Source organism: Microtus ochrogaster, unplaced genomic scaffold (genome assembly GCF_000317375.1).
Source record: "Microtus ochrogaster isolate Prairie Vole_2 unplaced genomic scaffold, MicOch1.0 UNK22, whole genome shotgun sequence".
In the NCBI taxonomy this organism is placed as follows: domain Eukaryota; kingdom Metazoa; phylum Chordata; class Mammalia; order Rodentia; family Cricetidae; genus Microtus; species Microtus ochrogaster.
The window spans coordinates 664,147-677,927 of NW_004949120.1; the positions used below are offsets into that span (position 1 = coordinate 664,147).

Below are 13,781 nucleotides of genomic sequence, written 5' to 3' on the forward strand. Positions count from 1 at the left end.
CATGTACCTATGATAAGGTTTGACTTAGAAGTTAGGCACAGTAAGAGATTAAAAACAATAACTAATGATCAAATAGAATAGTTATAGCTGTCATCATGAAATAGCCAGCATCACTATTCTTGACCTTTGGGTGTGTCATTAGTTAAAGGCTTACTTGGATCAGGGATTGCTGTGTTACCACAACAGTTTGTATTTGTGAGTACATATCATATACAGCATGGGTGAGCCAAATGAAAGAGTGACCATGTACCCACTAAGTTTCCATCGCAGTTGAAGACTTACAAAATGTTTCTTTCTAGAATTTCCTACTTAGTATTTCCAGACTGTCATTGACTGTAGGCAAAATCACAGCTAAGTGTGTGGAAGGCTACAACATCCTCAACCTTACTCAATATCTGCCACATAGGAAGAAACACTCCAAAAGTATCTGTCAGTCAGGGACAATGGCACATGCCTCAAGTCTCGGATGCTCGGAAGGTCAAAACAAGAGAATCGCCTGAGCTGAGGAATTTGGGCCAGTCTGGCTCATGTGATGGAATTCTGTCTCTTAGAAACATTGAATACGTGAAGAGAAAAGTATCAGTCTGATATTAACTCCAGAGCAACAAAATAGTGCAGTGGGATTTCAATTGCCCACATGGTGAGCAGTATCCAAGGAAACAGCTTGCGATAGTAGGTAATGGTCTAAGATCTGTCCATGACTAACTCTCCTCCCCCCCTTTTTTTTTTTGATGGGCATGTGCAGGACCATACATCTCAGCTCTTTTCAGCTAGATGAAGCTGACTAGGTTGTGCCAATGGAATATACAAGTGATGACCCATGCTTCTTCCAGTCCGGCATTTCAGTCAATGTGCCATGCCCAAACTACAACTTCTTCTCTGGCAAGGAGGTTTCCCATTCCAGATTGCACGGCTTCAATATATACAATGCCAGACAGCCTGTGTATTTTGAAACCACTCCTCTCCTTCTCTTCTAATATGCACTGAGAGAGGTTCTAGATCATTAAAAAGTCTTATTGCAATGTTCAAGTTGAGCCCTCAAAACCTAAGGGGAGCATCTGAGGCAACTTAGTATTCAAAGCAGAAGCAGAAGGTGACAAGAGAAAAGACCAAGGCCCGAGGGTAAGACTGAGTTGAGTGGTTTAAAGTGGATGTGGAGCATGAGAGACGGTGCTAGGTGCTAAAAATGACTGTGAAATGTGAGAATGGAATTGCTCTCTGCTGCAGCGGCTCAGGTCATGGAGCAACAATTAAAGAGACAAGAGGGAACTCAGAGTTGGATGGGTTAGCTTTGAGAAGCCCATCGGACATGCATGCTGTGCTATGCAGGGATATCAGAATAGGGCCCTTTACAAGGGGACTGTTGAAAAGCCGTGTGTTGATGGTCGATCCTGGTGGTCAGCTTTACCACATTCACAGATATCTGAGACTGAAGAAACACACCCCTTCGGTCTGTGAGCATGTTTCCAGAAAGGATGGACAGGTAGGGCAGTGATTGGTGAGGAAAGATCTGTCCTCAGTGCAAGCAGCAACTTCCCTTGGGCTGTAGGTCCTGATGAAGAGAAGTCTAGGTAGGCGTCAGGCCTGGGTGGAGAACTGTTTTCTTTGCTGAGCCTTGGTGTCTGCCACCACTGCACCCATCCACCCATGCTGGGTAAGCCAGCCCAATAAATCCCCTTGTATAATACATGCACATTCTTTTCTTTTGTTGTAGTAGGAGATCCTGAGCAGGTCCAGTTCCGCTAAGCGGAGAGTTAAATACCAGAGGTACTTGGGAGCTCAGCTCATGAGTCCTGTGAACAGGCTAGTTTGCCTCTTATTTTCCCAGCCACTGAGATTAAGCTGAATTTCTACAGGAATTGGTATTGATTTTTCAGCAACTACACTGGTACATGAGAGCTCTATTAAGCCATCAATGGTCAGAGTTTGACATTCTGTGTGAAATAAAGGGCTTATAGCCATGTGTCTCGAAGAGCCTGCCTCCTTGTGTCTAGAACTCCAGGCTTTCGGGTGTTAGGGATACACAGAAGTTTATTTTAAAATAAGGCAATTTGTGTTTAGCCTTTAAAATTTTTCCAATGTTGAGAATTCATAAATAAGTATACTGTATTTACATCAATTTGAGTCCTTCCTCTCACAACTCTTCCCAAGCCCCCATTACCCTCTCTTGAATATATGGCCTCTTCTGCAATTATTATTATCTATACATATGTGCTCATATACTTCTTACAAAGCTCAATTAGTATTATTGAGAAATCATGGCTGACAGCTCCCCTGTCATTTCCACCAGGGCCAGCAGTCATCCTGGTCCTCTGGCTCTTAAAATCTGTCTTCCCCCTCTTCAGATAGTTCCTGAAGCCTAAGTGTAGGAGTTGTAGATGATCCAGTGGGGCTCAGCCCTCCACAGTTACTTATTCTCTGCATTTTATCCAGTTGTGAGTGTCTGGATTGGCCTTGATTTGATGGTAAACAGAAGCTTTCTTGACAAGGGGCGATAGCTGTCCTTTGTGCTTGAGGACAAGTATTTAGAGCAGTTGGACACTCTATTAACTTAAGAAAATGGCAGGAATAGCTTTTCTTCCATGGTTTATGACATTTCCAGCCATGAGTTCATGGCTAGATTTACAGTACAGGAATGAGTTCTTTTCTATTCATTTGTCCTTAAGCACAGTTAGACATTTGTTGGTTACTTCCCACATATCAGTACCGCCATTGAACCTTGGGGGTGTCTTGCCACGCTGGTCTTTGTTGTGTTCAGTTTATAACTTGGAAGGACTGTTGATAACTTCTTCCTTGGCAGCTTGCATAACCCTCCTGATGCTAGGAAAGCTGGTGCTCAGGAAGGAGGCTTCCAGGTCAGCACCAGCACGATCCCTCCAGTTCTGTGATGGACGTATGTGGTGTCTTCAGCAACAGGGTCCTACCTTCAAGCTCTCACTGGCAACCAAAAACAATAGTCTATATTTTTGGGAGGGGGTCACTTGGGCCTCCTGACTAACAACTCAAAGGGAAGTATCAATTCTTGGTAATTAGTATTTCTTTCGTATAGTCTATGGCTCTTGAGAGGGCATTGTTCTTCATGTGGGGTAGCTCCATTTAAACTATATCTGTATACATATGCATATATTATATGTGCGTTTTACATAATCTTGTAGAATATAGGTTTCCCTATGGCATTTTCAAACATCCTTAGTATTATTGATCACTCCCTCCTCCTTCTGCATTGTTCTCTCTCCCCTCTCCTCTGTTAGGTTGATCTGTTTATCTTTTCAGAGTAAAATATTACATTTCCACCACAGAGTCACATTTAGTTTTTAAGCCTGTTACCATAGCAAGAGCTCTCTCTCCCCAGCTCTCCCTGGCTGCATTGTTTATACTTCTTAGCCAACATCTGAGTCATTTCTCTTCTCACTCTCATGGCACTGCTGCCTACTCCCTCCCTTGCTTTGTTAAACGTTTGTGCACTGCAAATGTGAAATCACATGGAGACTTCATGCACACCCCTCCCCCTTCCCCATCGTAGAAGAGACAAAAATCATATTGATCGCCTGTTTTCTGATGCCAGCTGCACAGTGCTCTTAGGCTTGGGACATTCCACTGCTAGTTGTCACACGTGTGTTGAGCTGACAGCACCATTTCCGTGCCTGCTAAACAGTGACTCATTCCTTCTGTCGTGCTATTGCCCCAGTGCCATTTCTGAGACCCGCAGCTCATTGAATGCTTTCTCAGTCTTTATTTCTGTTTATTTTCCTTTTTGTTTATTTTCTGGTCTTGTGGTCTCTCATTTTTCCTTTCCTGATTTTCTTTTTTCTTTTTTCTCTCTGTTCTCTTATTTCCAGCTCAGGAGAACATTTTTCACAAACTTGCCAGTTAGAGAAATCGGGGAGGGTATGTGCAGTATGTGTGTGTTGGTGTGGTGTGTTTGTGTGGTATGTATGTGGTGTTTGTGTGTGTGTGGTATATTCAATGTGTGTGTGTGTGTTTCTGTGGTGTGTTTGTGTGGTAGGTATGTGGTGTTTGTGTGTGTGTGGTATATTCAATGTGTGTGTGTGTGGTGTATGTGTGTGGTATTGCAGTGTGAGTATGTGGTATGTGTGTTTGTGGTGTGTGTGTGTGTGTGTCTTTTCACTGAAGGAAACCCTTCAACTTGGACCCTTTCCCTGTGCACTTCACTTAACTCAGATGCTTTTCTGGAAAGTTCCTATGTTGAAAACAAACAAACAACAACAACAATAAAACATTAAAACTATGCTTCATCCCATCAGCTTATAAAGTGGTCTGCCCTTTACTGGGATATTAGATGTCATTTATTCAAAGCAAGGATCAGTCCAGAAACTAATAGAAAAGAAGGAGCATAGAAAGAGTGGACGCCTATGAAAGCAAGACTCTAAGTACATTCTAGACAGAGAACACTTAAAAGAAAATGATAGAAACAGATCTCAAAACTGCTTCAGAATTATTTCCCTGACACATGAACACTTATCCAAATGTTCATTTCTAGTTTGCAAGGCTGTGGTCTATTAGGGACAGGAAGAAATCCAATGGATACTCTTAGACCTCATATACTCTTTGATGTGATGGAGGCTTGAGCGCTCTACGAAAAGATTCCCTCCGAAAGAGGAGCACCTTAGACTGTAAAAGGTTTTAGACCTCTAGTTCACCATTGGTTTCTATTTGACTCTGATTTGTGTCTGTCCCTCTCACACTCTGGTGTGCTCACAAATCACCTGGAAACCATGCTAAAAGGCAGATGCCTCTTCAGTAATTCTGAGATGCAGATGGAGCGACTGACTGCCCAGTGCTGCTGGCCCGGCCCCTGGGACTTAGGAGATCTATTAAAGAGGAGTTTCCCTCTCTGGCCCTCTAGTCCCTTTCTGCTCTCCCATTGTTGTGATTTCTGGGTGCCTATTGCCCTTATTTTCTATTGCTGTCATTTCCAACATCATTCTTCATCTATTGCTGAGAGTGTTTGAGGGTTTTTGCTCACTCATTTTGTCATCTTCAGTAAGTCTAGTGTCTCCAGACTTACAGTTCTTCGTATTCCCAAATGTGTATTGTCTCTGGTCCCAAAGAAATTACAGTAATTTCCAGAGTACTGAATTTTTAGCTGTCCTAATAATTCTCTAAAGACTCTAATGTCCTCTATCTCACCTTTCTGTTTAGCAATGATAACTCACAGTATTTAGAAGGCAGTATTCGACCTAGAATCTAGAATCTTGCTTGTGGCTCTAAAGGGGAGACACATGGCACAGATAGTTGGAAACAGAACTCACAGGTCTTTCTCAAGCATCCTAAAGGCTCAGAAAAGAGTCCTAGACAAAAAAAAAGGCAGCTCTCATGACCTTGTTGTCCATGGAACAACAACAAAACAAAGCAAAACAAAACAAAAATAGATAAGGTGGGAAAGTGTGGGCCAAAGAGATGGCTCGGCATTTAAGAACACTCTTGCAGAGAGCCCAGGTTGGTTTCCAGTAGCCACATGGAGGTTTATTTGTAACTTCAGTTTCAGGGATTCTGAGGCTCTTTTCTGGTCTTCACAGGTACCAGGCACACCCAAAATGAACATACATATATGAAGGAAAACACCAGTAACCATAAAAAATAAACAAATGTTCTTTTTTGTTTTTCTTTGTTTGATTTTTTTGATTTTTGTTGTATGAGATGGGGTTTCTCTGGGTAGTCCTCATTGTCCTGGAACTCACTTTAGACCATGACTTCAAACTCAGAGATCCACCTGCCTCTGCCTCCTGATGCTGGGATTAAAGGCACGCCACCACTGCCTGAAAAAAATCTGAAAAATAAAATAAATGTTAAAAAAAATACACATTTTAATACACATTTGCCGAACTCAGCACTCATGAGTTGTGGCATGCAAGTTCCAGAAGGGAAGCTGTGTTATGAAACATGTCGCTCTTAGGGGCAGGTGTGCTGATCAGTAAATGTTCAATATCTGCAATTCATGCGTCTCCTAAAAGAGCTACTGAGGCCTCTGACAGGTCAGTCAGACATAGCACCAGCAGCTATGTCCCCCACGGAACTCACAGCTTAAAGTGAAAATTAAAAGAATAGTGGTAACAAAAGCTGTTCTTGTACACCTGTCTCTCCTCCTGCCTCTGTCCCCTCAGTATATCCTGCAGGTAGCCATCTTTAATCCCAGTACTCAGGAGGAAAAAACAGGTGGATATTTGTGAGTTTGGGACCAACATGGTCTAGATAGCAATTTCTGGTCACATAGTGAGATCCTATCCAAAAAAAAAAAAAAAAAAAAATAGTAGTGATTGACTGAAAGAAATGGAGAAATAAGATGGTGGCATCAAGATGAAGGCACTCAAGGTGCTGGTCAGTGATGATGTCCGTTTTGGTGCTTGGAAGTTGAACTTCAAGACAAAGGACTCAGCAGCGGCATGGCAGTGCAGAAGCAGTGAGGCTCACGTATGAGCGTCTCTGAGGGGCAGAGCAGTAGGGTCAGAAATTTCCAATGCTCCTATAGGATCCAAAGAAACAAGCCCCTACTCCTGTCCTGGTGAATTATTCTGCAGCTGGGACTCTACCAGGTGATGAAGACTGGAGATTCCCTTTTTGCTACCCTCAAAGCTACTTCTCATTTTTTTATTTGCTCTTCCACTAATGCCCCAAAGTTTTACTTTTTACTGCTTTTTAAAATTTTATTTATTTTATTTTAGTTTTCAATTGTTCTTTCGCTAATGCCCAAACTCTGTCTCATTGAGTTTATCACAGAAGGACCCAGGCTATCCACTTGGGCGCTCTCAAGCCTCTCCTCTCTTTTCTAGCAAATGTGGGTATCAGAAGTAACTCCTTTACCAGTTGTGAGAGTTTGGCCTGAGCCTCCACCTCCTTCTCTGAAAATGTCACACATAAACTATAGGTGATCACTAAGACAGTGCATTCATTTTTGAGAAAGCACTTCTCTATTTGTAGTGTGGCCATGACACCTTGGGGTGGGGCCAAGTCTGTTCTGAAGGGCACTGAGGAGGACTCCCTGCTAGTCTCCTGTTTACAACATTGAATTGTCCGGGGAACTTGACCCCCAGCTGTCAGAGCCAGGACTGTTGGAGAAATAAAGAACAAACTTTCTTCCCAATCGCCCTCATATCCTGTGGATACTGGGCGGAGGGGGAGCAGCTTACTTCTGTATACAAGACAAACAAAACAAATGTCACACAAAGGTGTGACAAGGTGTGGTGTTTTCACCTGCGAGCTGTGAACAGAAGAACCACCCTCTTCCGGAAGTGATGGCTGAGGGTTCTTTGATGACAGCCAGCAGGGGGAGAGTTCTGCAGGGATTTCGCTTTGCAGGTCAGACCTGATAGGTAGGCCCTGCCTTTAGAACTCTCTTTACTCTGTCCCCAAGGTTATGGATTCTCAGAAATACTCAGAGAGATGGGGCCTGCAGGCGTGGCTGCAGTAGTGGTCTTGTGAGTGATCTGTGGTCTGCCCACACCGACATCCCTTCGGGAAGTCGCCCTCCTTTTGTGCTCCTCTCCTGTACACATCAGAGCGGGCACCCCAGGAACTGAGCTTCAGATGCATTTGAACAGCCTCTGCTGAGCTTCTATAACAGTTGTGGTAGAGCATTTACTGATGAATGAGATCCTTGCCCTCTCAAAAGGAAGGGCTGGGTAGGGATCAGTAGGTATTCACTAGCTAATAAAGACAGGGAAACAGTAACAACTAAAGCACAGCCTTGCCTTGTTTTAAGTGGCTTTCTATTGGCTTCCCATAGAGGCTACAAACTTACTTGTAGGGGCATTTCATTTGCATTTTAATAAATAAAGCTTGCCTGAGGATTAGAAATGTAAAACAGCCACACTAACCAGCCTTACAGACCAGGCAGTGATGACACACACCTTTAATACCAGTAGCCACACTAGTTTGCTACAGAAACTGGGCATTGTACACCTTTAATCACAGCCTTAGAGGGGAATGTAAGATGGATCCACTGCTCCACCGCCTCCTCTGAGACACCTTTATAACATCTCAGACAATCTTTCTTCCCAGACTGGTTGGGACTAAGGATGGAAACGTGTGTTCCTTTTTGCATCATTATGGCCATATCTAGCAAGAAGAAACATGGGAAGATGGGGATGTTTTGGCTTATGGTCTTAGCTAGTACAGTTAGTTCATTGGGCATGGAGGGCATAATTCTGGTCTTGGAATTGGGTGTCAAAGGTGAACAGTAATGCATTTATGCTACGTTTTGCATGTTTCCTAGGAAATTGGCTCTTGGTGAAACAAGACAGATCTTTTCTATAGCAGCCTGTGTCACTGGGCTCAACACAAGACAAAGAGAGGTCTATCCTGTCTTACCATGCAGATTGCTTTGGTCCAGCATTATCAGCAAAAACCCTATCAACTGAATGCATTTTGCAGAAATTTGAGGCTACATCATTTTAGCCACATTTATCCTAATTTTAAACAATTTTGAAAAAGTTCCAACTCTGTACTCTCCAACTTCCCCTATAGAACAATTAATTAATTAATTGCTAAACAGCTTGAAAAATTAATTACTCAACAGTAATTAATATTTTCAAAATTAAGAGGGCTTGAGCATATGTTGTGGGTTGTAAGGCAATCCAAACAAAGAGAGCCGGACAAAAAAAGGTCCCTGGACTGCTTCTTTTCTTCATCCTCTTTCTTTTTAGGTTTTAAAATTCAGTGCTTATTCTGAGTTAGGAAGTGAATCTTGTCTTCAAGGAGCCAGGAGCTCACAGAGGGAAAACACGGTTTCTTAGCTGGCCTATTACTGGGTGACTTAAAGACATTAGACGTTTCTTTCCCACAGTTCTGGAGTCTTTGAAGTCTAAGATTAGGGGTCAGTAGTAGAAGTGGCATCTGCTGAAAGTGAAGCACTCAAGGGGACTGCAAAGGATGACCACATAGGGAAGGAGCAGAAGGACAAAAGATGAGCCTGTTGTGAGTCCCGAGGAGTAAGCTGCTGTCTGGGGTTACCATGGTGGTTCCAAGGCACAGCCAAGAAGCTGCCCCTGAGCACTGGGATCAGTGAGCTTGACTTCAGCACTTAAGAGCTCCATTCCCCTGGTGGCCTAAGCACCAGCAACTCTAGATGATTCATTTAAGAACAAGTAGCGAGACTCCTAATTCTCCATCTTACAGTTTCTTTTCCCATTCCCGAACTGGTCTGAGACGCTGCTGTCTTGAAAACCTTCTGTGCATTTATTTGAGAAAGAAGGAATTATTGAGAAAATCGCACGGGATGTAGTTAAGACCATCACAACCAGGGAGACACTTGAGAAGTTATTTGAAGTGAAAGGGTGGTATGGTTGCGCACCAAGGTGAGTAGTGGGAAGTGCTCGAGGTCTCTGAGAATGCTGAATGACTTTCTACAGTAAGCTGCTCGACGCCCCCCCCCCCCCCCCCCCCTCCCCTCCAGCCCGCAGAGGAGCCACCTTCTCTGATGATGGCAGTGTCTCCATGACCCAAGAAAGATTTCTGGGTTGCAAATATAAGCAAAGGTTGATGGGGCGGTGAGTTAGATCCAGGTGTATCAGAGAGGAAGTTGGAGGTAGTTGTGCAATGAAGAGAGGTCGAGGGCTCAGACAGAAGACTGTGGAGAGTCAATTACATGGTGAGTAGGTGTCCTGGTCAGCGGGCAGCAAAATGAACATACCTTGCTATCTAGAAAGCAAAGGTCTCAGTCTCTAACTCATCATCTTTTTAGTAAAAAAAAAAAAAGGTGGTGGATTTGAAGAGGGCACACACTGCCTCACTGGTGGGACAGCGATTGAGATCCTCATGGTGGCGGAAGCCCAGGGTGTATGTATGATTTTGTAATGTTCCAGGTCTGTTGGCTTCCCAGAAATGACATTCTCAGGGCCTTGTGCAGGGCTTAGGAAAATAGGGCATTTCAGATCAAAGAAGATTGCATTCTACTTAACCAGAGGCTAGCCCACGCATAGAATCGAAAGAGTCTCCTGGATAGGACCATCGGAGGCCTGCCCAGCCTGTGGCAGCCTGCAGAACAGAGAAGTGCAAAGCTCCGTTGCTATTGGCTGGTATTTCAGCTTCTCTATAAGAGAACCTTGTTTAATGGAGGACAGGGGGTGTGCATATCTTAAAATCTAGGTCCCAGAAGAAGCTGAAGTTATTTTATTTTCTAAAAGCCTGGATGTTTCTCAAATGAAAATTTAAAAGGCCCAGTACTTTCCCCTTCTTCATGACGTGTGAGTTTTTAGAGAAAACAAAGGGCTGGGGGTGGGGTGGATGTTCCCAAAGAGCTGGGGTTCAACATCCCTTTCCCTTGCTTTTCTGAGTTTCAGGGTTTTGTGACCTCCGGTACAGGCTTTTTCCCTCCTCTCCAGACCCCCAAACTATATCTAGCTAGTTATTTCAAAGGTCTTGCTCTTGCATTTTCTGCGTCTCCAGTTTTTCCAAGTACTGTCTCTCATTTTGGTCAGCAGGCTGTCTCCCCTGCCTGGTAACAAGTCTAGCTTGCAGAGATGGAGGGGAGGGGACCGCCTTCAGTCACTTGGTGGCGCGCTCGAGCCTCAAAAGACACTGGCGACTCCTGCTCCGCACCTGCTTGAGACTCCAGCCCCACCCTCACCCCTGCGCTCTGGGAGCTGCTCCCCCAGCCATCCCTGGTCCAGAGCACCGAGTGCTTAGGGTCCCTTGAAGCAGCTTAAGTGTCAGCCGCGTCTAGCCCTAGCAGGAGGCGCAGCGGGATGCGGGCGCCCGGGGCGCCAGCCTCCTCCCTTAGCCGCTCCCCAACCCTCCCCCCTCTTCCACTAGGCTCTGAAAACCCAAGGCTTCTCAGAACAGTTTAGGATCAGCGGCGGGCAGACTACAGCCAGCCGGCGGCGGCGAGCCTTCGGGAAAGGGCAGTGACGCTCTCCTAGGCTGTTAGGAGAGCAGCAGAGCCTCGGGCAGAGCCAGGGGAAGAGAAGGGCGTGTGCGTGTCTTTGACAGATCTTGGGGGGTGGGAGGCGACTGTCTCTATCTGGGCGGAGAGGCCAGGGGATTGAGGCAGTGCCCTCTGATGTCCCCGCCCGCTTCGGTTCCCGAGCGCCCTTCACCATGGACTTGAGCGGAGTTGGGATGGACCACTGCAGCCACCCGCGGCTGGCTGTCGGGCCCCGGGACTCGGCAGGTGTGCGCGCGCGGATGGCGAGGTAGGATGGCCGCGCAGCGCGATCCCCGCGGTCTCCACGCAGCGGTCCCCGGGCGGTGCCGCTGACTCTCGGAGCGCACAGGGGTGTGGGCGGAGGCCGCTCAGCCGCGCCCGCGCCTTCGCCAGTCGCTTCGCCTCTTCCACCCACTTGCACCTGCCGCCGCGCGGATACCATGTCGAAGGCGGCTGGAGGCGCGGCGCCGGCGGCGGAAAGTTGTCCCTCGGTTCCAGCCGGTGTGTCGCCAGCCCCGGGAGTGGAGGATCTGTCCAAAGTGACAGATGAAGAGCTGCTGCAGTGGAGCAAGGAGGAGCTGATCCGCAGCCTGAGGCGCGCCGAGGCTGAGAAGGTGAGCGCGATGCTGGACCACAGCAACCTCATTCGCGAGGTCAACCGCCGCCTACAGCTCCATCTCGGCGAGATCCGAGGGCTCAAGGTGAGCAGTGGGCTTGGGGAGAAGGCCGGGCTGGGCGGGACAGGGATCTGGGAGTGGGACGGGATGGGGGGGGGCAGTCAAAGTTTCGTCCCTCGGTCAACAGGTGAGCTTCCCCTTTCTCCCTGTAGCACCCCGTGTCCCCATCTCCAGCCTTTAAGAAAGTTTTTCAAACTTTGGAGGCTTTTTGCTTCCCTTCTGCCTTACACTTACCGGCATCCGGCTTTCTCTCTGACTCTTCTGAGACTAGGGAAGCAAGAACCAAGGATGCCAGAAGTCAGCGAGGGACACGTTGAGCATGGTGAGCCTAGAAAGTCGATGCTTCAGGAATTAGGTTACAGTCTCCCGCGGGAGATGACTAGCGAGCTTGCCACCTCAGGGCGTCTTTAGGGCTCGAGTGTAGCTGCTCTGGTGCCACTAGCTTTCTGGTGAACAGAGGGCAAAGAAAGGGCATCATTGCTGGGAACAGGAGAGAAGATTCGGATTCTACCCGAGGAGCCCAATGTGAATGTAACCCGGTGTTGGTGTAGGTGAGAGTTATTTCTGCCTTCAAGTCTTAGTTAGATCCGGTAATTTCCTTCGCCTGCTAAGGCTGGCGTCACCTGGAGTTGCTTCACTTCCCTGCACTAGTCACTCCGGATTTCACATTGAATTTATTAAGCGTGGGTGGGGGCCGCTGTAGTAGGCGCCCGCAAGTGATGCTTTGTTTTTGAGCCAGGTCTACCCCAAACCCACGAACTTTTTTTTTTTTTTTTTTCTCTTTGGAGAGCTCTAATGTGTCAGCCAGGCTGCTGCAGACCTGCGGGGAACCGCCCTGCTGCTGTGCACTGCAAACTTCCTCTGCTCACAGCTTGCCTGGTGCCTCCTGGTATTCCTTCCTCTCATTGTTCTGCTTTTGTTTATAGGAAGCCAGACACAAACGAAATCAATGTAGGAACCCCAGGGACCAAATTCCCTCCAGGCACAAACTGTTCCATTCTCTCTCCTCTCCCACTCGTTCCTTAATTGCCCCAGCGGTCCAGCTCTGGGATTCTGTGATACTAAGGAATGAGAAGGGCCAGATGCTCCAGGCTCACCTATGTATGAGCCCCAATGGAGATGATTCCCTCAGGTCCAAACCCAGTGTCACACTACAGAATGGTGCAGATAGGAATATTCCCATAGTCAAAAATTTTCTCCATTTAATGCATTACTAATAGAGATTCCAAGGGGAAATGAGAGGAAGGATAGAATAGAAGGAATATGGCCTTGGAAGGAAGTTTGAATTAAGGACCCTCATCTACCAGGGAGGCAACCTTGCATAATTAATTTCTCAGATCCTTGTTTAGTTGATTAATAAAATATTAATGATAAGATCTACTTCCTAGGGGGGTTGTGAAAATAAGACACAAAACTGTAGGGGGAGGTTTGATGCTGAAACTGACTGCAAAATATGGTAGTTACTGTCATCAGGAGAAAGCGTATGTGTAGATCTGTGTGCCTCTAGGATCGGGGGTTCCTAGGCAAGGCTGGGCAATAGGATTTGTTTGCTGTGCTGCCGTTTAGTCTTCTTTCATGGTTTGAAACACAATGTGAATTGGAAGAGTTTTTCACTAACTTCCTAAAGGTTTCACTCAATGAAGAACTAATGTTAATAACTGAAGAAATCCTTGGAAGTTCTTTTAGGTTGTGTACTCTGTGTGCAGCTCTAGGAGAGAGGGAGGAGTAGTACGAACCCAGACTAACTGGTCAATCCCTCCAGTAGCCTCATTTAGAGGAATAGCTATTGGGTCAGATAAAGCAATTTTGCCCCAAATAGAAAACTTCGAGGTCTGGATTCATGACCCAATATTACAAGGTTTTGTAGGCTACCTTCTTATCAATTTTGACGCAACCGCGGTTGGTCACCTTGATGTTCTTTTGTGGCTTTGATTCCAGAACCCTGATTCCCTGGGGTGGGAAGGGAATGAAGAAATGACAACACGCAGACACAGAAAGTCTGGATCCGGTGGGAGGTACTCATGCTGATGGAGTTGTGGTACCATGGTACTCTTCCTGCTCAGGGTGCTTAGTATATACAGCTGAGCCAGGAGGCAGAGCTATTGCATATGGGTAAAGAAGGAGGCGAGGTTATTATATGTAGCTGAACAAGGAGGAAGTTTTGGCTAATCTTTGTAGGAGTAGACTCTACATAGTAGCTGACTTCAGGCTGTGAACTCCTG

General features: G+C 46.2%; 1 protein-coding gene across 6 annotated transcripts in view; it reads left to right on the forward strand.

The window, feature by feature from the left end:
- The first annotated feature begins 10,755 nt into the window (after positions 1–10,755).
- Ccdc85a (coiled-coil domain containing 85A) overlaps positions 10,756–13,781 on the forward strand; it is a 191,062-nt gene continuing 188,036 nt past the window's right edge. For all 6 annotated transcript variants that reach the window (XM_026789560.1, XM_013353998.2, XM_005367724.3 and 3 more), the window contains exon 1: positions 10,756–11,583. In XM_026789560.1, coding sequence (XP_026645361.1) covers positions 11,323–11,583 — 261 coding nt within the window. In that variant the 5' untranslated portion in view covers positions 10,756–11,322. The remainder of the gene's footprint in view (positions 11,584–13,781) is intronic.